Source organism: Miscanthus floridulus, chromosome 2 (assembly GCF_019320115.1).
Source record: "Miscanthus floridulus cultivar M001 chromosome 2, ASM1932011v1, whole genome shotgun sequence".
NCBI classification, from domain to species: domain Eukaryota; kingdom Viridiplantae; phylum Streptophyta; class Magnoliopsida; order Poales; family Poaceae; genus Miscanthus; species Miscanthus floridulus.
Genome location: NC_089581.1, coordinates 142,941,650 through 142,965,043, shown reverse-complemented (window position 1 = coordinate 142,965,043; position 23,394 = coordinate 142,941,650). Strand labels below are relative to the sequence as shown.

General features: G+C 43.3%; 2 protein-coding genes across 2 annotated transcripts; both read left to right on the top strand.

Annotated features, from left to right (window-relative positions):
- The first annotated feature begins 3,680 nt into the window (after positions 1-3,680).
- Positions 3,681-9,199, top strand: LOC136531541 (probable serine/threonine-protein kinase At1g54610). The gene is made up of 7 exons (XM_066524187.1): positions 3,681-4,123; positions 4,237-4,521; positions 4,610-4,927; positions 5,615-5,842; positions 6,310-6,410; positions 8,138-8,255; positions 8,556-9,199. The coding sequence occupies exons 1-7, from the start codon at positions 3,809-3,811 to the stop codon at positions 8,838-8,840; spliced, it is 1,650 nt and encodes a 549-aa protein (XP_066380284.1). The 5' UTR covers positions 3,681-3,808; the 3' UTR covers positions 8,841-9,199.
- Positions 9,200-10,320: 1,121 nt separating this feature from the next.
- LOC136531496 (nuclear pore complex protein NUP93A-like) lies at positions 10,321-19,024 on the top strand. Its single transcript, XM_066524143.1, has 15 exons — positions 10,321-10,640; positions 10,758-10,849; positions 11,110-11,176; positions 11,888-11,947; positions 12,023-12,112; positions 12,442-12,711; positions 12,933-13,028; positions 13,175-13,306; positions 14,802-14,855; positions 14,950-15,033; positions 15,417-15,503; positions 15,577-16,479; positions 17,394-17,575; positions 17,669-17,960; positions 18,584-19,024. The coding sequence occupies exons 1-15, from the start codon at positions 10,509-10,511 to the stop codon at positions 18,659-18,661; spliced, it is 2,619 nt and encodes an 872-aa protein (XP_066380240.1). The 5' UTR covers positions 10,321-10,508; the 3' UTR covers positions 18,662-19,024.
- The last annotated feature ends 4,370 nt before the right edge of the window (positions 19,025-23,394 follow it).

Below are 23,394 nucleotides of genomic sequence, written 5' to 3'. Positions count from 1 at the left end.
AGGGAGCATGGGGCTGGCTCGGGCCTGGCTCCAGAACGGCCGATTTGGGCGTTAGGGAGTGTTCGGCTGGGAAAGGTTCGGTTTTTTTTTTTGTTTAGCCAGTGTTTTTCTTTCATAATATTTGAATATAAACAGTATTTTTTAGCATGAACAGTATTATTTTATCCCAGCCGAACACTCAACGAGTCTGGCCTTGCTCCAGCAGTACGGATGGCCAGCCGTAGCCAGGCTCCACCCACTTCTAGGCAATCAAATAGGATAAAATTGGCTTCAGGGAGCTAGGCTAGAGGTTGGTCACTCAACCAAACACACCCATAATACTAGAGAGATGCCACATGCGAGTTTCTAATGTACCTGCAAGCAGAGGTCAGAGAGATGCTCAATGCTGACCTGAACCTGCAAGCAGAGGTCAATGTGGAGAGATTGCACAATGCTGACCTGAACCTGCAAGCAGAGGTCTCATGCATGATCAAAATAGGCAGAGACAAATTCAATGGCTCATAATTTAGCAAAAAGGCAAGGCAGGTTTTGATTCTTAGTTTTTGCTTGTTCTATTGTGAGTCTTGGACCCATTCTAGAAATTATACTATTTAGATGGCCCGTAAAACTTTCAGGGGCCTGTTTAGAACACGGGATATATTTTCTGTACCTGCGTTATCCCAGTGAAATTGAACTAATTCCTGTGAAATTCCTGCACGATTCCTAGAAATTTCTGTGTTCCAAACATGCCCTGAATGGTTTTTTTTCCATCTATATAATTTGTATTTAAGGTTTAAATGAAATTTACCCTTTCAAAAAAAATGCAAGTTTTCTATGTACCCCTGCTAGCGTGGAGAGGTCTAAGCTATACTCGCAGCGACAGCATTGCGACCCCTGCTGCTTGATGGCAGTAATTCACCACCATTCTTGCTGTTAGTTGATCTGGTGGTACATAATTTTGTGACCCATCATCACAAATCATTGGAGTAGAGCATTCGTCTAGCATGTGTTGTGTAAAACCGAAAACCATTTAACATGGGGCACTTCGCTACTTGAGGTTGCCTCTTACTCCTATGTGATGTTTGAATCATCTACCTAAGCTCCGATGTTTGAATCATCTACCTAAGCTCCAACGTGCGGTCGCATCATCAAGCTAACAAAAAGTTGGAAACCAACCTTGCATTGCACCATTAAACAACCCCGATCATTGTTGTTTTGTTTTGGAATATTAGGTGAATGAATGATTCCCCTGTGCAACAGTATGTTATTTTGTGATTTACTCTGTCCCAAGGAAAATACAATTCTATATTTGAACAAAATCATTTTTTTAAATTTAATTAAATTTGTAGAAGATAGTATATTTATTTGGTGTCATATACAGATAATTAAACTCTTTTTTAGTTGGAGTAATCCCTGTGCCGTGCTCCAGGAGAAGATTGGCAGGCAGGGTGCCTTCTCATGGCGCAGCACAGCGGCAACTTGTCCGGAAAAGTTTGCATCAACTGTTCCTGCCCGCTGGAAAGGGTGGACGATTCGGTGACAGCAGTAAGTAAACCAAACAAACAGATAGATGCTCGTGGTTGACGTCAAAAAGAGGGAGACAGATGCTCATGGTCAAAGCAACGAGCCATGGCAAGCAAAGGTTTGTGTGAGCAGCCGAAGCAACATGGAGAGAGAGAGGTACGGAGCGACTGACCGACCGACTCTTTGCAACCGAAAGAGGAACGAAGGGTTGGTAGTCTGGTACTCTGGTAGACCAGATAGTTCACCGTCGTGTCCTCCTGGGACGTCTCACGTCTGTTCAGAAAATGGAGAGACCCTTTTTTTATTTGTTAAAATAATAGAAGAAGGAGAATTGGGGGCGTGCGCTATGAATCTTGAAGCAACAATCGTTAGGGCCTTGCATAACATTTCGGGATTCTTTTTTTTTCCTTATGTCACTAGTGCTACCTTTGATCTGAAACTAAAACCAGTAGTGGACCCACTGTTCCGAGTAGAGTTTGAGCGAAACGTTTGGGGATAGGATTGCGTGTTTTTAAGCTTCTAGGGCTTGTTCGGTTGTTTCGGATTCATGGCATGGAATTATTTCGAGGTGAAATGATTGTATAATTTGTATAACAATTCATCAGCTGGATTGGTTCCTTCCTCCATTCTGGAATAACCAAACGACCCCTTAGCGAGGTGCAATGCAACAAATATCTTAGTCTGTGCCCATGATGGAGTCTAGGCTGCGCCCAGGATCGTTGGGTCCTAGGCTCGCCACTGTCTAAAACTAACCACATGCACAAATTCAGACCGAATGCCATATGGTGCTGCTACCATAGAAATGTTTCCCCTAGTATTCCTCCCACCTCGGCCACCAGGGATGTAAGGTGGGCTATCCGCAAAACCGTAAATAGACTTAGTTTCAAAACCAGCTATTTTCGCATAGTACAATTTTTGTAGCACCTTGGGCCATACTTTCAGTTTTCCGCTTTTTACAAATAGGTGGGAACATAGAGATGTTTCATAACCGTTTTAAGAGAGATAGAGAGAAGAGGTAAATTTTGTAATTGATCCAATTAAACAATTTATAATTTTTTCACAATAGTTTTTCCATGTATCACAACAGCCGAACCAAACGGACCCTTAACCGGTGCCGGAGCTCTATACCCTTATAGAGAAATATATACAAGACAAGAGAGAGCCTTTTTTTTCATTAGAGTACCTTTTATGACTTCATATTTGAGCCACATAACACTACTGGGGCCATGTTTAGTTCCCCAGATTTCCTGAATTTGGCACTATACAAAAAAAGATTTCTCGTCACATCAAATTTGCGGTACATGCATGGAGTACTAAATGTTAACGAAATCAAAAACTAATTGCACAATTTGGTTGTACTTTGCGAGACGAACGTTTTGAGCCTAATTAGTCAACGATTAGACAATTATTACCAAATAAAAACAAAACGCTACAGCGTAGCTACAGTAACACCGAATCCGGCGGCGCCGAATCCGACCTCCAACTAAACATGGCCTGGCATTAATATTTGCCAATGTACAACAGTACGAGATGGCGAAGCATTCGTCTCTTGCACTGATTGTCCCGCTGTTTCCGGATAAAAGGAAGTCGAGCAGAGTTCAAAGCCGTGCAGAAAACACAAAAATAAAATAAAAGCAACCAAACCAAAAGTCTAAATAACCAAGCTAAAATCAACGAGCTATTTTATGGGTAAAAGGTAATCCATCTGTTCCGGCAAAAAGGTCTGCCCATGTTTTCACTCTAGCCTCACATGGCATGTCCGCATGAGCACATCCACATCATGTCATGTCCAGGCGAGCGAGGCATGATCCGGACGGACACCGAGACAAAGCCCTTGTTTAGTTCGCGAAATTTGGATTTTGGGGCTACTGTAGCACCTTCGTTTTTATTTGGCAAATAGTATCTAAACATTGACTAATTAGGCTTAAAACGTTCGTCTCGCAATTTCCCACCAAACTGTGCAATTAGTTTTTCTTTTCGTCTACATTTAATGCTTCATGCACGGGCCGCAAACATTCGATGTGACAGGTACTGTATCAACTTTTTGGATTTTGAGGTCCAACTAAACAAGGGCAAAACGAGAGAGAGAGACCCATCAGCTTTCAGCAGCTGAAACTGAGAGAGTCAAACCCTCCTCCGGAGTCCGGAGCACGGGCACAGCAAGGCACAGGCGCACAGCCAGCTCTCCTCTCGGTCTCGGTCCCCTGCCCGGTCCACACTCCCTCGCGCCCGCTCCACTCCACTCCCCCTCCCCAGTCCCCACCCCCAGCCCCATGAGCCGCCGCCGGTGACCAGCAGCACCCCCATGGGCTGCGTCCAAGGCCGCCCCTCCGCGCCCAGCCCCGACCACCCGCCGCAGCCGCCCGAGCCGCCGGCCCCCGCGGCGGCGGCGCAGGAGGCCGCCGGGAAGGCCGAGCAGCCGGCAGCGCCAGCCGAGAAGCCGGCCCGGCGGGAGAGGCGCTCCCGCTCGTCGCGCAGCGGGCCCGGGCCCAGCTTCGCCAACAGGGCGCGCGGGGAGCAGGTCGCCGCCGGCTGGCCCGCCTGGCTCTCCGCCGTGGCCGGCGAGGCCATCGACGGATGGACCCCGCGCCGCGCCGACTCCTTCGAGAAGATTGACAAGGTACGCTCGCGCGCCCTCCCATTCCCCCGTCCCCACGCCCGCGGTTCGTGGTGCCGCCATTGGGAGCTGACAGAAGCTTTGTTTGCATCTCTGTGGGCTGCGCCGCCGGGCAGATCGGCCAGGGCACGTACAGCAACGTGTACAAGGCGCGCGACACGGTGAGCGGCAAGATCGTGGCGCTCAAGAAGGTGCGCTTCGACAACCTCGAGCCCGAGAGCGTCCGCTTCATGGCCCGCGAGATCCTCATCCTCCGGCGCCTCGACCACCCCAACGTCGTCAAGCTCGACGGCCTCGTCACCTCCCGCATGTCCTGCAGCCTCTACCTCGTCTTCGAGTACATGGAGCACGACCTCGCGGGCCTCGCCGCCAGCCCGGAAATCAAGTTCACTGAGCCACAGGTCCCCTAGATCCCCAACCACCGTTCCCGCACTGCATCCGCTGGGTGCCATCGGCTTCACGCACTCACAGCGCATGAATGGAATGCAGGTCAAGTGCTATATGCATCAGTTGCTGTCGGGTCTGGAGCACTGCCACGACCGCGGGGTGCTGCACCGCGACATCAAGGGCTCGAATCTGCTCTTGGACAACAATGGCATGCTGAAGATTGCAGATTTTGGTCTCGCGTCATTCTTCGACCCAGACCGTAAACAGCCGATGACGAGCCGGGTGGTGACCCTATGGTACCGGCCACCCGAGCTACTTCTCGGCGCAACGGATTACGGGGTGGGTGTGGACCTCTGGAGCGCAGGGTGTATCCTGGCCGAGTTGCTCGCTGGGAGGCCAATTATGCCAGGACGAACAGAGGTTGGCATAAAGTTCTTAACCTCACAATATCTCAATTAGATATACTTTACATCTGACTGCATTCCAGTGAAACGTAGCTTGCCTCAGAATCATTTCTGGATTTATGTAGTTCTGTTATATATTTGGAGAAAATTTCCCATTTTGACTTTTGAGTTTGCCGATTCTGGTATGATCGGTGATGGGGCTGCAGTGAGTTGGTTAGTTTGCTTCCCATTCCTCACCCATGTTCAATTCTAGGCATGACGAGGTGAAAACCGAAAATACCCTTGTTCATCATAGTACTGTGACTTGTGAGAAGAAACCACAGGAGAAAGATTCCTTTTTTATTATTTGTGTATTTCTTTATGAAACATCTCTGTAGTTTCTGTTGTATAACAAGCCACTCTAACTGAATCATGCCAGCATAGAAAATGTCTGTCCAGCAATATCTCTCGTGAAAAATTTATCTTCCTCGAAATTCTGATTATTGCCACATGTTTCAGCATTCATTTCCATGCTTCCTGTCCATTTTTTTTTTTAAAATTGCCATGCTTTATTTCATTTTGCATCCAGTCTTCTGTATCTGATTCAACTATGACCTGTTGCACTGTTTGTGCACTTAATGTTGTCCATACCATCCAACCCGATGAATAGCAATTGCCTTTATCTTCCATGTTTCACTGATCTAGTCATGTCTGTCACTTTTAGGTGGAACAGCTGCATAAAATTTTTAAGTTGTGTGGCTCACCAACAGAAGAATATTGGAAAAAGTCAAAGCTGCCTCATGCTACAATATTTAAGCCTCAGCAACCGTACAAAAGGCGAATAAGAGAGACGTTTAAGGATTTTCCACAATCAGCACTGCAGTTGATCGAGACACTACTTGCAATTGATCCAGCAGATCGGTTAACAGCGACTTCTGCATTAAAAAGCGATGTAAGCTGGTTACTATTTCACACTATCCTATTCCCATTTGATGGCACAAAACATTTGAAATTCTTTATTTGTGTTGAAGTCTTCACTAACTTTCATGAACACAATACTTGATGTTTAACAAATTAATGAGAATATTTCTTTTGCTGGCACATAATGATATATCCACTGGTCAAAATTTAGGTGTATCGCATATCCAAACAACTCAATTTGTTTTTGTGCAATATGAGGAAATTTAGACCATGATTCTCAATTTCTCACGATTCCATTGGGACTAAAGAATCATATGGTTAATTCCAGAAACAACATAATACTACATGAATCTAGGCTAGCAGAGACTGTAGGGGTTTCTAGCGCCTGATATGCTAGCATTATAGCACCCAGATTCTCATCCTTGTCACATTTTGTTTTGTAGCATATTTTTTTGGTGTTGTGTATTAATGCCTTCTGTTAACTTTCTATGTGTGCAGTTCTTTACAACCGAACCTTTTGCATGCGAACCGTCGAGTCTTCCAAAATATCCTCCAAGCAAAGAAATAGATGCAAAACGAAGAGACGAAGAAGCCAGACGGTTTGTCAACTTGCCACTTATTTCATTAGTTAGGATGATCCACAGTGTCATAGACTTATCTGCTTTGAGTGTGCAGTAACAAATCTTGTTATGAGCATAGCAACTGCCGCCTATAATTGCGTTTCATGGGGGTAACATCGCTATCCTTACGCACACAAAAGAAAAAAAAATTACAAATGAGCAAGATCAATTAGGTTTTATTTATCTTCTGTTTTCTTGTGGTCTGAAACCACAATTGTTTCATCTACATTTGCTCCACTAACCTAAAAAATATGCAATTTTTACATTTTGATATTTGAAATTGTTCATATAAGATATTTCTGTAGAAATAATACCTTAGTATGATAATGTAGGGTCCCATGCTTAGCAAGTGCTTACTGTTGGCAAGAAAAAAACTTGAGTGCACATTATTAGAAGGCTTTGTGAACACTAGCTTTGTCTAGTATCTGAAAAGAACAAACATGTTATTAGCCTATTAGGCATTGGATCTTTGGATCTATCCAGGTACTCACTAGTTACCACGAGTCATTAACATTGAAACAGAAGTTGAACAACAACACTGTCATGATTTAGTAAATGTAGAGGACATTTCGTCCTCCTTTCAACTCCTGTTAAACAACAAAGCCTTTAAGTCCCAAACAAGTTTTGTTGGCTAGAGTTGAAACCCAGCAGAAGCAATCAAGGTTCAGGCATGTGAATAGCTGTTTTCCGAGCACCCCTATCTAAGGCTAAGTCTTTGGGTATATTCCATTCTTTCAAGTCTCCTTTTATTGCCTCTACCCAAGTCAACTTCGGTCTTCCTCTGCCTCTCTTCATGTTACTATCCTGGCTTAGGATTCCACTAGCACTGGTGTCTCTGGAGGTCTCCGTTGGACATGTCCAAACCATCTCAACCTGTGTTCGACAAGCTTTTCTTCATTTGGTGCTACCCCTAATCTATCACGTATATCATCGTTCCGAACTCGATCCCTTCTTGTATGACCGCAAATCCAACGCAACATATGCATTTCCGCGACACTTATCTGTTGAACATGTCGTCTTTTCGTAGGCCAACATTCTGCACCATACAACATAGCAGGTCTAATCGCCGTCATATAAAACTTGCCTTTTAGCTTCTGTGGTACCCTTTTGTCACATAGGACACCAGATGCTTGACGCCACTTCATCCACCCTGCTTCGATTCTATGGCTAACATCTTCATCAATATCCCCGTCTTTCAACTCCTGTTAAACATAAGTGCTAAAAAGTGAGCTACTTAAATTGACCAGATCTTTTCTGGTATTTTAATGTTAATACCTATGTCCTTTGTAAGTTAAAAAAGAAAACGAGAGAATGTGACTAAAGGGACACATCGTGTACTAGTTTATGCTTCCATTATTATACAATACAAAAGCAAAAAGTATCTCTTCTCTCAAAAAACCTTTTTAGTTAAATTTAGTGCTAACTGTGGTCAAACTTTAAGTGGCATAATTGTGCTAAAAGCTCCTGGATTTCTGTAATTTGTTGAATATGTTTTAGACCTCATAATTGAGTCAAAGGATAACTACTGCCTCATTTTTCTGATCGAGTTTTCACTGATTGCGTGTCCCCATATCTGCAACTAGCCAAATATCCTAGTGCTACCCTTGAGGCCCTGACCCATCTCCCTGTTCGTGATCTCATGTCAGTTCAGTTGAGCACTTATACACTACCATGATGCTACCTGACTTGTCTACCATGTTCAACAGTTTAAGAGCTGCTGGTGGTAGAGCTAATGGTGATGGAGCCAAGAAGACGAGAACACGTGATCGACCTAAGGCAGTTCCAGCTCCAGAGGCAAATGCTGAACTTCAAGTAAACATCGATGTATGTTGAATGAACTTGTTACTTTTGGTACAATTTGTTACTGTGAGATGGTCTTTTTAGAGGTTAATAAGATAAGCTTAGGATAGAGTTGTTCAATGTTCTGAGGCCGTGCAGCCACTGCTTTGTCTCAGCCCACCCTTTCAGTCTTTCACATAAACTCTACATTTGTAAAATACACCCTACATCCAAGTAGACTTCATGATGGGTCCCCAGCCATGGTCCAAAAGGAAGCCCATACTACCATAAAACAAACTTTGTAGTATCACTGACTTGTGCTTATCCTTTTCTTTCTGATTACAGAAAAGAAGGTTCATTACTCATGCAAATGCGAAGAGCAAGAGTGAAAAGTTCCCTCCCCCACATCAAGATGGTGCGGTTGGTGTCCCTTTGGATACTTCAAATCATATGGACCCGCTATACGAACCTCCAGACCCATCTTCCTTCAGCACTGTGTTCACATATGAGAAAGGCGCTGTGCCTACTTGGTCTGGACCATTGGTTGATCCTGCTGCAGTGGTGAACCAAAAGCGGAAGCACAAGTCTGGGCGCTCATCGAAACAACCGGCAACTGCCCGTGCTCGGTAAGATCCTAAGGACCAATATTTACAGGTAAAAAAATGAGACTTCAACATGGGGGAAATACTCCATGGTGGTACCTGCACGCTGTTTTGCAAACAAGGCATGCAATGATAAAGTCGTCTGTTGGTTACCTGTTGTCATGTGAGTGATTTTTTCTAGACATCATGTATAGGCTGGGGAGGGAGTTGAAGTAGTCACTTCTGTACATTAGGTTTTCTTCTGCTCTTCAAGCAGCTGCATTTGATGTTAGATTCATTTGAATGGAAGCTTAGATCTCTAGAGTTTCACTACACCCCCTTCCATTGTAACAGTCTGTTGCCTGCATAATCAGTTCTTATCAATTCAATGGAATTTTTCAATCGGAAGTTTTGGTGAAGAGTTGATGGATTCATGAACTGTGACATGTATCACATTGGAAGCTGGAAAAATATTCCTGAATTTCTGATTTTGTATTTTTGCTAGGGATATTGAATTTGAAGTTTATATCTTGCTGATAACATCAGGTTGCGCATAACTTGTAGAATAGGTGGTGGTGTGGAGCTTTGGTGAGTCAAGCCTCCTCAGTAGGTCTGTTTTCGATTTGTTGAATTGTAGACGCAAGAATATAGAGGGTCAGAATGCCGAAATTAGAGAAAAAGAATAGAGAGAGACCCTGGTCAGTTTGGGACTGCTCTAAGAAATCCATCGGGGAGTAGCCTCATAAATAATGAAGTTTTTGAAACAACTCTTTAGGTGCTCCAAAGCTTCACCTTTTTTTTTTACCAGAGTTTGTGGAGATGCACATGTTTGGTTGAAAAAACGTCGAGCGAAACTGAAAAACATGAAATAGAGCAGTCCCAGACAAGTCAATTAGTACTATTTGAGACAATAGAAATCAGATCCCAGAAAAAATAGGGCAAGTAAGAAGCTATTTTAGATAGTACACCCTACGTTTCAAAATAAATGCTCATCTTGTATTTTGTGGAGTTAATTAATCTTAAGTTAACTAAGTATATAAAAAATACTAATATTTATGATACCAATAAAAGCTTGTTTGGATCAAGGGCTAATTGCTAGCTAACTTAAAAATTAGTCCAAAATAGCTCTAGTGCATTCAAACAGTAGGACTAATGTGGGCGAACTTTTTGACAAGTTTTCAACTAGTTGTTAGTAAACTATAGCTAATTTGGACCAATTATTAGCCCAACTAGTAACTAGCCATGTGTATCAAACATGTCCTAAATATTGTTAGATTAATTGCATCATCTATTTTTATAATAAACCTATTTAGAGATACAAATATTAATAATATTTTCTATAAATCTAATCAAATTTAAGATTCATCGATTCCACAATGTGCGAGATAAAGACTACTTTAGCACGGAGGAAGTACTGCTCAAGAGTGGAGAACTCAAGCTAACAACAATTTGCTCCAAATCCGCGAGAGCCTAAACCCGCTGTACAGCGGGCTAAAATGGTCCTACGCTAGGCACGTTGTACGGCTATTAGACTCAAGCCCAACAGTCTAACTCCACAGGGCTGGCTACAAGCGATGCGCGTGACCCCAGCCCAACAGCCATTTCAGCAGAACGCTCCACCGCTTCTCCGAAAAGGCAAAAACCCCACAGCTTGAGCGCCGCGCCGGAAGCCTCCGCCCCCGAAACCACGAGCGAAAACCCTCCTAGTCCGGCGGTGATGGCCGGCGTCGGTGGCAGCGGCGGTGGAGGTGGGGGCGACGCGGAGATGGGCGGTTGGACGGGGCTTCTCCACTCCTCCGCGAAGCTCCTCGAGCAGGCGGCGCCCACCCCGCACTTCCCTCCCCTTCAGGTGCGCGCCCGACGCCATCCCCCTTTCCTTCCTCGCAGCTTCTCTCCCTTCTCGCTGTCGGCGCCGGCTACACTTGTTCCCTTCCGCACCTGACGGCTTCGTTTCTGGTTCCTGCAGAGGAACCTAGACCAGCTCGAGGCGCTCTCCACCAAGCTCAAGGCGAAGACCATCCGCGCTGAGGCTCCGTCCCAGTCGCTCTCCGCCACCAGGTAGATTAATCTCTGGAACCCACTTGATTAGCCTGGGGAGCCTTTCTGTGCATTCTCTATTTTGCCTGAATTGCAAGTGCCGCTTCTCTATTTTGCGGGGGAAAGGCTTGGTCTCGGTTTATTCCTTTCGAGACCCCACTCATGTGGGAGTTTTTTTTTTTTTTTTTTTTTTTTTTTTTTTTTTTTTTTTTTTTTTTTTTTTGGCAAGTGCCGCTTCTATAATTTTGTCGGGACTTAGGGTTTGGGCTGTACTAATGCAGATTGCTAGCACGCGAGGGGATCAATGCCGAGCAGCTCGCCAGGGACCTCAAATCATTCGAACTCAAGGTAATGGATGAGCGTGCCTGCTGGGCCAGAAATAGTGCATTGAGGGCTACATTTCATATAGTGATATGACTAGTTTCAGTGGTGTTGAAAAATCGAGCAATTGATTTGGTTTAATAGAGGATCTAGGTTTGTTTGAAGCAGAATAGGATATGGAATTCACAGAAGCATTGTCATGATTTACATGACTATCTGGTTGCACTGGAAGCTGCTACTAGTTCGAAAATACATCACATATTTTTGTTGTGTGACAATCCACCCTTACTTCCCTCGCATAGTTATTTACTTATTACAGTAAGACGACTCGTCCTTTATTCCCTTATCGGTTATCATGCAGAACATGATTTACTAATAAAGAAATAAGTCATCAGCACATAGCCACAACCCTTATATCTCTCCAGCCATTTTGGTTAAGAAAAAAAAGACACTTGGCATTTTGTGCATGAATTACATCACGGAGAACAAGTATGGTGCTACAGTCTTTCTAAGATTGACCTCCACACCATTTTGGTTCCAGTAAAACCTTAATGTGCATGTGTATGTCGTCGCACATTTGCCAAATAGATGCCTAATTGATCAGAAAAGAACTCAATATGTCATTTTCTGCTGTGCTTCTATATGTGCCTTTTATTGTAGATTTTCAGCTTCTAAAATATCACTTGCTGCACAACTAATGTATGTAAATCTTATCTGGCCAAATTTGATGTTTTGCAGACAACCTTTGAGGATGTTTTTCCATCTGAAGCAACTACTGTTGAGGAGTACTTGCAGCAGGTGAACACTTTATATCGCTCTGATTAGATACTCGCCAGAATTTCACGGAGTATAAACACAGTATTATGTTTTCAGCTTCATGAAATGGCCATAGTTTCATCCATCCAAGAAGCTCAAAAGGACAACTTAAGGAGTTTTAACAACTATATGATGCAAGTTCTTGAGGTTGGTTTGCTTCCATCTATTCCGTTCAATTAATATTTGATCAGGGCTAATAGTTACAGAATCAACCTGGTGTATGTTTGATTAGCTATTCAAGTTTCTTCATCATCTGAATTTAGATTTGTGTTTGGACAACTTTTACATTCTGACAACAACCTTGGTTAATCTGGTATAATGTAAATAACACTTTACTTTTACCATTCAGAGAGTTAATATTTCTACACTTTTTTCATTGCCACAATGGACATTAGCACTTTAGCCTGTGTCTTCATGCTTTTTTTTTCAGTGATTTCACTCTGTAGTTTGATAACTGTATATTTTGTCTCCTGTAGGATGACTGGCAGAAAGAGAAGAGAGATTTCTTGCAGAGTCTAAGCCGGCTTTCTACATTACCCAAGAGAAACACTAATCTCTCGACCAGTGGGCTGGCTCGCCCTGCTTTAATGCCACCATCAACTTCCAATCTTCATGCTCCATCAGGCCTGCCTTCTGCAGAAGTCATGCCTATACCGAACAAGACCATTATCGAAAAAAAATCTTCAGTTTATGCTGTGGTTGTGAGGGACCTCAATGATGCTAGAGGACGCAGTCTACCTTTTAATGTACTCTCTTTACATCTATGTTAAGATTAAGCATATTATCAGCCATAAGAAATTAGAAATTTAAACCATTTAAAGTTCATTATCCAAGAATTCAATTTTGATTAATACCTTAAGTTTCTATTACATATGTTCTTCGATATATTATCATCATACCATGACAAATTTCTCTTGATGCTCCATCTTAATTCTGCTTGAGCTCATTAATGTCGTATTTTGTGTAGCCTGCTACGGTTTTTAGGGCTGCTTATGAGTCCTTGTCTGTTGATGCTGTTGGCACAAAGTCAGTGACTATGCAGAAAGTGTGGCATCTAATTCAGGTACTAATATTGACTTTATTTATACCATTATCTGTTAATTTCTGCTTATATTTGAATTCATCATTATAGGAAGATGAACAGTATTGTGCACTGGCAGTTACCATTACTTAATAATTGGTGTTTCTGTTGCTTATTATCTAATTCAGGCATTAGTTGGGGAAGGGTCAACTCATCGAATTGGTTCAAGAAAAATGTCACTAGTGGTAGGTGCAAGGCGCCATCTTGAATGGGGTCATGAGAAGTACATACTTGAGACCATCAACAGCCATCCAGCTCTTGTGAGTATAAATAGTTTTACTTATCTTTGTACTGAACTACTGGCGCTTGCTTAGCACATGAGTCTGCTTCCTTATGGAAGTCAAGTACCTTTCAAATCCAGTTATGTAAGGTTTATAATTATGACTTTGGTGCATATCTATACATGCTATCTTGACAATTGTTGTGTTTGCCCTTACTAATTTTGTATTTCCCACTTTCTTGTTGAATTTTTTATATAAATCAAATTTGGCATAAGCTTGCATTGGGTGCATATTTGTAGAACACTTTTTTACTAGGGCAGACCCAGTGCCGGAGGCTCCCACATGAGTGGGGTCTGGGGAAGGGAAAAACCGAGGCAAGCCTTCCCCCCCGCAAAATCTGCGGAGAGGCTGCTTCGAACCCGCGACCTGGTAGGTGTTTAAATTTTAAAATGCTTTGGAGGTCACGAAATTTTCCACATATGTGCAATTATGTCAGCATATTTGAATTAGAATCACGACTAACAACTCACTAAACTCCGTTAAGTGAAACTTTTGACATCAGATTCATCAACTCACCTAATCCCGCTTATGTGGATACCATGGTGGCTTAGGAGTGTATTTTTGCAGAAACCTCTTGGCTCTATGTTCTCATCTGCCTTCAATTTTTTCCTTCTCTCTATTCGTTACGCTGGTGTGGCGTTTTAGGAGCCTTGTGCTGCCCACCACCCCAGCCAACAGTCACAGCCAATTGCCCTAGCATGGCAGCTGAAGTTTTCCGCCCTTGATGTATTTACCAATCAACTTGAGGTAATGCTTGAGAAATGTTTGTGAATTTGCTATATCAGCCATGGTACATCTGCTGCCATTTCACACCGCTGGGTCCTGCCTTTAGTTGATGCCCATGCGACTGCAAACTCTCGCATTTGCAATGAAAAATCACCATGAATCTGTTAGGAGATGACCGAGGGATTCCAACACAGAAGTCCAATCATTCACAGTGCACCCCTCATGGCATCCACATAAGCAGGCATGTGTGACTTGCAATGAACACTTAACAAATTTTGGTGTCATCTTAGTCTAGTTTTTAAGATCACTTACCTAATTTCACGTAGAGGGCAAGTTTCACTACCACCAATGCAAATTACTCTATATTCTTGGTCGTGGCATGTCCAATACACTTGGTAGCATACAATTAAGATTAGTGAAACATTGCTATTTATGGGAGTTCTTTTGCTACAACATTTAATGACATTCTGGGTCATGAAGTATCACTTGATTGGCAGCATATGCTCAGAAGTCACATAATTACTCTGTTAGCGCCTTACGGTCATGGCAAATTATTCCTTCAAGATCTATTTGTTCATCTTTCTACATATAAACCAAATCTCCACTGCAATTAGTTCTTATAGTGATTTACATTTTACCTTAGGGCGCCCTATTTTTTTTCATATTTGTTTTTTTTTTGGTGCAAATGCTTCTCCCATTGCATTGTATAATAATCAATCATGTTTTGCATTTTGATATGTTGTTTTAGGCTGCTCTTGGTGGATCTGTTGGCAATCTTCAGAAGATCCGAGCATTTCTTCGGGTTGGTTTTGAATTGATGCTATTTTGCTCTATTTCTGTTGCTTTTGCACTAGTATTTATGCTCCAATGCATGCTTTGTCCACATGACCTGACAGGTAAGGCTGCGGGATCAAGGTGTGCTAGACTTTGACGCAACCGATCTACGCAGACAGCCTCCAGTGGATACAACCTGGCAGCAGGTTATTTTTTGTTTGTTCACTTCTATTGCTGAAAAGAACTCTGTACTTAACATCAGTGTTTCCATCTGTTAATGGTATGTTGAAATCTGTAACTAGCTATCTGTTAGTTCAGCTGCACTGTAGCTTCATGTGAAATGACAGCTGTAGTCAATGGGTTATTTCTAGACTTATTGAATCTAATTGTGTGTTCTTTCTTCTTATAATAGGTATTCTCATTTTTAGAGCACTTCTGCTAGATAATAAATGGCCTATGGTTGGGTTTATTACCTTTCTTGAATTTCCAATAGCAAATCCATGTTCTTTACTGTTCATTTTGGTAGAACTTTAGTAATTTGAATTGTTGCCCACTTATCTTTGAAGCTTCACATATTGCACTCCTGCAGATTTATTTCTGCTTGAGAACCGGATACTATGATGAAGCAAGACAAGTTGCCCAATCATCTCGTACTGCATATAACTTCGCTCCCCTGGTAAACTTTCTATGATCACGAATTCATGATTGTTCAGAACAAGGGACTCAGAGATAAATATGTTCTTCCACAGCTTGCAGATTGGATTTCTACTAATGGTGCTGTATCACCAGAGACTGCTCTGTCAGCTTCTGAGGAATGTGATAAAATGCTCAGAATGGGTGATCGGCCAGGGCGTCCTGGTTATGACAGGAAGAAGTTGCTGCTTTATGCCATAATTTGTGGTTGTCGGCGGCTAATTGAAAGGCTGCTAAAAGACCTGCCAACACTTTTTAACACTATAGAGGATTTCTTGTGGTTTAAGTTGTCAGCTCTGCGGGAATACACCAATGCATCTTCTTCTAATCTTATGAATGAAGGCTTGGTGCCTTATACGCTGGATGACCTGCAAAGTTACTTGAATAAATTTGAGCCATCATATTATACAAAGAGTGGGAAAGATCCCCTAGTCTATCCCTACATTCTGTTCTTAAGCATCCAATTACTCCCAGCAATTCTTTATTTGTCTAAAGAAGTTGGAGAGGATGGATACCATGTTGACGCTGTACATATTTCAATCGCTTTAGCTGACCATAGTGTTCTCCCTGACGGTGTTGGATCAGGCCAGAAAATTGGTGTCATGGATGCCTGCGCAGAGGCTGCAAGCATAATACGGCAGTATGGCTCTATATACTTGCGTAATGGTAATATTGATTTGGCCTTGGAATATTATGCACAAGCTGCTGCTGCCATGGGTGGAGGTGAGGTATCGTGGATGGTTGAAGGGCAAGCTGATAAGCAGCGACAACGAAGTTTGATGTTGAAGCAACTACTGACGGAGATATTACTAAGGGATGGTGGTATTCAACTTTTGCTTGGTCCAAATGGAATGGGAGAAGAAGGAGAGCTGAAAAAGTACATGATGGATTGGAGAAGTAGGCAGCAATTCTTACTTGAAGCTGCCCATCGGTGTCAAGAGGCTGGGCTCTATGACAAAGTAAGTAAATTTATTTTGTTGAACCTAAGTGTTTGTATTTGAAGGGCGGGCCTGGTGCAAGCGGTAGAGTCTTACCGCCTGTGACCGGAAGGTCCCGGGTTCGAGTCGCGGTCTCCTCGCATTGCACAGGCGAGGATAAGGCTTGCCACTGACACCCTTCCCCAGACCCCGCACAGAGCGGGAGCTCTCTGCATTGGGTACGCCCTAAGTGTTTGTATTTGTTTTTGTTCTTGTGCTTCTGGATCATTTTATTTTTGCATCTTCACTTTGGAAATAAGGTTCGTAGAAGGCAGCAGGCAGAAGCACCGACTCATCTTTATCGTTCTGTAGATCAGTGCTATGTATGTATTCATGATAGGATTATTATTTTTTGAATTTCTTGCATGCTTATTATTGATTGAAAGAGTTAAACTTAGGTTCTGCTTGGCATAGTAGTAGCTTTTCAAAAGCACCTCTTTTTTTTTTGCCCTTGTTTTGGAGCCATGACAGTAAGACATTCTAAAGTGCTTCACTTGACACATGAACCCCAAACTGACCCTCAGCTTCTAGCTTCTGAAAGAACAGTCTGATTCATTCTAGCTACTGATTATTGCATCTTAAACTTCACCAGTCCATCCATTGCCCTGCCATAAAACTACTTGTGTATAAACTTTATTAATTTTGCTCCAATACTGCCGTGCAAGAGACATGGCCAATCATATATGTACCATTAATCTGCTACAGTGCTATTGAACTTAATTATGCTTAGTGGATCAAATAGGACATGTCTATTTAAGGCACTTCAGCGTTCATTGCTATCTATATTCTGATATTATCTGCTTTGTGATGAAATTGAATCTTGAAAAGAGCTACCAGTGTATGCATTGTATAGAACGGTATTAGTTCAATTTTTTATTTGTGTTCATATGAAACAGGCTGTGGAAATTCACAAAAGAGTAGGAGCCTTTGCCATGGCTCTTCAGACAATAAACAAGTGCCTGTCTGATGCAGTCTGTGCCATGGCACGGAGTATGCTGGATGGCGAGAGTCGTGCTGCTGCCTTAATTCATTCTGGCAATGAAATTTTAGAGACAGCTAGATATTCTTCTGAAGCCAGGTTATTTCCCTCTTCTACTCTGGCACTGGTAGAATGCTGGTTATTTTACTGATTGAATCTGTTTTAATTTGTCTTGTGAAAACTTGCTTGCAGTATTCAAGAGAAGGATCTCATTTCTGAACAACAAACTGTGCTGAGACAGCTTGAAGCTATTCTCCATATTTATAGGCTAGCTCGAGCTGGACAGACTGTAGATGCTTTGAGGGAAACCATCAGGCTACCCTTCCTTCATCTGGACACTCAGGCTCCAAATGTGACTGTGGACATTTTCAGGAACTTGTCACCCCATGTTCAAGCTTGCGTGCCAGATCTCCTGAAGGTTGCTCTAAATTGCATTGACAATGTTAGAGATACTGATGGGACCTTGCGCACTGTCAAATCAAAGGTATTATCTGTTTCATATGTGTATCATTGGATTATCGCCACAAATTCATCAGACATGACAGCTTACTGCTTGCTGCTGTGGTACTTTTCACTACACTTAATTTGGCAATAACTGAAGGGATCTCTTGCAATCTTGTCGGAGGCCATATAAAGAGGGATTACATTATTGATTGTAATATACTCCCTCCGTCCCTAAATGTATGTCGTTTTCGCTTCCCGAGAAACAACTTTGACTAAATATATATTAAAAAATATTAATATTTATGATACATAATTAGTATCATTGGATAGATATTTGAATCTAATTTTTTAATAAATTTATTTGGAGATAGAAATGTTGCATGTATTTTCTATAAATCGAGTCAAAGTTATCGGCGTGCAAATCGTGGCGACAAACATTTAGGGAGAGGGAGTAGTTTGGATTGGTTGAGAATGATGTCGTGGAAAAATGAAGGAATATATCAATATATTTGTTTTTCTGTAGAACTGCCCATTTGTAATGTAAAACATGCATTTCTGAACCTCATCTTTTGCTGGTGTACTCAGCTTTAAATAATGCCTTTGCTAAACATAAATGCAGTCCTTCTGACCTGTTCTGATGCATTTTTCATTCGTAACTTGCAGATTGCAAACCTTGTAGCAAGCAACATGAGCCGGAATTGGCCACAGGATTTGTATCAGAAGGTGGCACAGTGCATATGAAGTGGCTTGTGTTTTGAGCTGGTCAGGAATCTGGACTAATCTGTATCAGAGCTCTGGAGCTTTCAAACTATTTGGTGTTGGCTACTTGTGCGCACCATGGTTGTCATCCCATCTTGTGTTTAATGAGCGACAAATGTAAAATGTTGATTTTTAAAAAGAATTTTCCACTGATATTATCCATTTTTGTTGTTGGAAAATAGCTCACCCATGGTACAGATGCCTTCAGATTTTAAGGTGGCTGTTGCTATTTTCGCCTTTTTGTATATTTTTTCTTCATAATCCTGATTGAACATTTAGGATATCTGCTATGTCTGTGTTTAGACTTAAACTGCGAGTTCTCTAAGCATTGGTCAAGTGCACATGCATCGACAAGGACCTCTATCAGTCGTTGGCAACTTAGCATCTCTGCCTGTTTTCAGGAGTGCACGTAGTGGTCTTTATCTCTCCGTTCTAAATTATAAGTCGCTTTGACTTTTGAGGTTTATTTATTTTATTATGTATTTAGACATATTATATTTAGATGCATAGTAAAATAGATATATAAAAAAGTCAAAGTAATTTATAATTTAGAACGGAGGGAGTATTACTGTTTCTTATGGAACCTAACCATTACTTAAGGAAGATTGAACTCCATATGTTGTCATCTGTTGTTTGGAAGGCAAAACTTACACGTGAGTTTTTACGTTTATTCGAATGGTAAAATCTCGTGTAAAAGTTTAGTGGAGTTCAACTAGCGTAAATGTAACGAAAGAGTGAAAGACGACGCCACAATAAAGAGGATCTTGTTTGTAGCAGTAAGTAATAAATAATTAAGAGGGAGAAATATGCAAAATATTAAGGTTATAGTAAATCTCAAGTAGTAACATGGCGTATCGATGCGGTTCGTGGCCTCGTTGGGAAGATGCTACAACTACAAGGTGTGTCATCAAGAAAGCCCAAGTTTCAGCGGCAAGCTCCTAGTTGTTTGTGGCCTAAAAGAAGCGAATATTTTTCTATAATGCTCCACGGCCGTCCGTTCGTCCAGAGGCTACCCGCCACACTTCGCCTTGTCGCTTTTGCCCGTCCTGCTCGCTTCAGCCTCTGACACGCGCCTCGCCTGTGACAGTTGCTCCCTTCTGTCACGCGCGCGGACCCCTGCGCCATGCAGCCCGCCCGCCGCGGCCATCCCTCGCCGCGCCTCATCACGCGCGCGGCCTCTGCTCTCCCCGTCTCTCGTGTCCGTTGACAATAGAGCGCCTCCTCGGTCTCTTCCCCAACCCCAATACTGTTGGGATGCCTCGTTGTCACCGCCCTTGCTGATGGTTACTGGGCGCACGTGCCGGGGCGCCTCGGGTCGTCTCCGGCCGAGCCTAGAGCACCCACGAGCACGGCCAGATGTTGGTGGTGGTCGCACATAGCCGCTCGCCGCCGGCTCCCACCCCAACGGCTGGAATTGGACCGGCCCGGGCCTCCCTTCTCATATGTTGCAAATGCATGTTTCAAGTGTTTCAAACGTTTTAGATGTATGTTTGCAATTGTTTCATATGGAGGCTATAAAAGTAGATCGGGGATGTTTGCACATGTTGCATATGCTACGAGCGTTTCATAGGCATGTTGCAAGCGTTTGTTTAAAATATTTTATCTGTTCTAGGCGTATGTTGCATGCGTTCTGATCTAAATGTTGCATATATTTCACACATATGCTGCAATAATATGTTCTAAATGTTTCAACTGTTTTCAGTCTTAATTTGCTGTAAGTGTTTTCATGTTGCAAGTTGCAAGTGTTTAATCGGGATGTTGCATATGTTTTCACACATATGTTGCATATGTATGTTTCAAATGTTTCATCTCCTTTCAGACGTATGTTGCATTGTTTCATATTTTAGACATATGTTCAGAGAGTCATGGGGCATGGCGCCCCCGGGTACTAGGGGATGGGGCGCGGCGAGCCGAGGCACCTGCGGAAGGGGCACGCTAGGGGGGGAGATGGGGCGGTGGGGCCCTGGGGGTTGCGGACGGGTGTGCGACGCACCGGGGCTGCAGACGGGGCGGGCTAGGGGCCGGCACACGCCGCGCTGTGGGAAGGCGAGCCATGCGCTGTGGGAAGGCTGGGGGATCGAATGGGCTCCTGTGGATCGTATCGTACGGGTGGGAAGCTTCGTCCGGACGTGCTGCTGGGGCCGAATGTTCGGGCGCTAGTGCCTCCCAAGATTTTTTAGGTTGGGGCGGCTTTCACGTGAGTGCTGTGATCTCCCTCCGTCCCTGTCCTCAGTAAATCAATTTATGAAGTTGTTTTAAAATCAAATATTTAAATTTATTAACTAAATTTATTGAAAAGTTAATCAAAATTGCGATATCAAATTAGTATCATTAGATTTTTTTCCACACTGATAAAACAATTAGTATCGCTAGATACATTATAAACTACTATATTTTCATAGTAACGTGGTACTTTCGTGCCAAATATAATTAGGTTAAACATAAACTTTTTTTTTGACTAAAAGATAACTTAGAAATCGATTGCTCAATTTCTTTATTCGTGTGGTTTTTTAGTCCTGTTTTCATTAAAAAAACTGGACAGACAATTGTCTTTTTTCTTTCTTCGTCTAATAGAAATCGTGGCAAAACTTATACCGTCCTTCCTAGAAAAGAAATCGATTCCTCAAGGGGCGAGGAGGAGAATGCAGTGAGCTGAGGGAACAGGGAAGTGAACCAGGTGGACCCAGTAAGTGATGTCTGGAGGCTTTGGACTGCTACAGAAAAGGAATCGTGCACAAAGGGTACCACTGGTAACAGCTGCAGCGTGCAGGTAATCGGTATGGAAGAACTGAAGAAGCATCAAGTCAATGAATGAATGAATGCAACACTCATGCACGCCCAGACGGCAGGCGGCAGCCGGGGCCCTGAAGCAACACCAACTTCAACTTGCATGTAGATCTAGATGTAGCACAAAAACACCTTATCCTGAGGATTACTTTATCTATGCTCCACTCCACCCTGTTGAGTATTCACCTGATCACTTCCAAGCCCGGGGAGGGGATCCACATCTCTCGCTCCACCGAAAGGTCGGGCGATTGGGCTTTGGCAGCAGAAAACACAAAAAACTAGTCGCGTCTGTTGGCCTGGGATCGGAGCCTAGTAACCATCTGTTTTAGAATAATTTTGTGTGATGCGATCCAGTGCCGAACAGCCCGAATGATTGGTTTGGTTGGTCAGGTAACCTGGGCACGATCGATAGATAAGCACGGAGATCGATCGAGTCTTTCAGGTGAAGCCGCTTGCGAGGTCGCCGTTCCAACGCAGACTGCGGATGGCTATGGCTGACCTAATATGTTTCTTTTTCATGAGATCGTGATGAGCATGTATCTTCTTTTCTATTAAAGAAGGAGAAGAAGTTTGTACGACAACATGAGATGGTATGCTGCGTAAGTTGCGGAGCTGAACCAGCAGGGCGCACAAGAATCGCCGTGGTCACTCGTGAGATGATGCAAGCAGCAGCAGGATCAGGAGTTGCTTTGGTTTGCCGGCACGCCTCCCCTGCCCCCCTCGGAAAGGAAAAGAAAGGAAACGGGAAGGCGCCTGGATGGATCTTGGTTTCTTTCCTTGAATGAAAAGGTTAAAGAAAGTGATTTTAGAAAGAGAGAAATGGAAGGGGCTACACTTTTGACTTCTAGATTGATTCTCTGCCACTGCGATGGTCGGCTACCTAGCTCTGAGCCTCTTCTGCAACTACTAGTACGAGTCATGGCATTGAAGACTCGCCGCTGGGCGGCCAACAAGAACCCCAGGTAAGCCCCTGTTCGCTGGGTAGTATTTGCTTATAAGCTACTCCCTCTGTCCCTTTACTTCTGTCGTTGTAGCTCCTACATGGGTTCATCAAAGACTCTGTGAATATAGACAGCAGGGGCGTCCAGGTGCAGGGCAAACACAGTGAATGCAGACGTTCAAATCCTATCTCCAAACGACAGTCAATACGGGACGGAGGGAGTATGACTTATCGATTAACGAATATTATTTTTTCTTTCACATCTGTCAACAATACTTTTAATCATGACTTATAAGCTAAATCAGGCCAAACGAATAGGACGAGAATAAGATGCTAGCAGCAGCACCAGCAGCACTATGCCAGAAGCAGCAGCACATACAGTATATATAAATAAACCGAAATGCTGTGGTGCCGACCTGCTCTCCTCTGCCTTCCTTCCTAGCTTCTCCACGAAAAAGGATATTTCCCAACTCGGACGTCCGTCACAGCGTTCCTTTTGCTCGCCGTTTGATTCTCCAGCACGGTTGCCGCTCCCGTGGCCTTCTCCAACGCGGGGGCGTCTCGCCACGCGAGGCCGCACTTGCCCGCCCGCCGTTGCTACCTCCACTATGGGTGCCGCTCGCCGAGATCGTCGCCGCTCACTAGGGGCTGCGCAGCCGCCAGCCACTACCATCCTCCTTTTTCACCGCGACCTAGCGCCTGATCTCGCTCTACAGTGTTCCCCATCCGATAGGTTTCGCTAAAAGCACATATTACAAACGTATGTTTAGTGTTTTAGAGGTACGTTACAGGTGTTTAATACAGATGTTGCAAAAGTAGATCGGGATATTGCATATGTTGCAATGGCTTTGTATACGTATGTTGCAAGCGTTTGTTTTCAATGTTTCATATGTTTTCAGACTCATGTTGCAAATGTGTTTATCTAGATGTTGCATATGTTTCACATATATGTTGTAAGTGTTGTAAATATTGCATCTAGATATTTCAA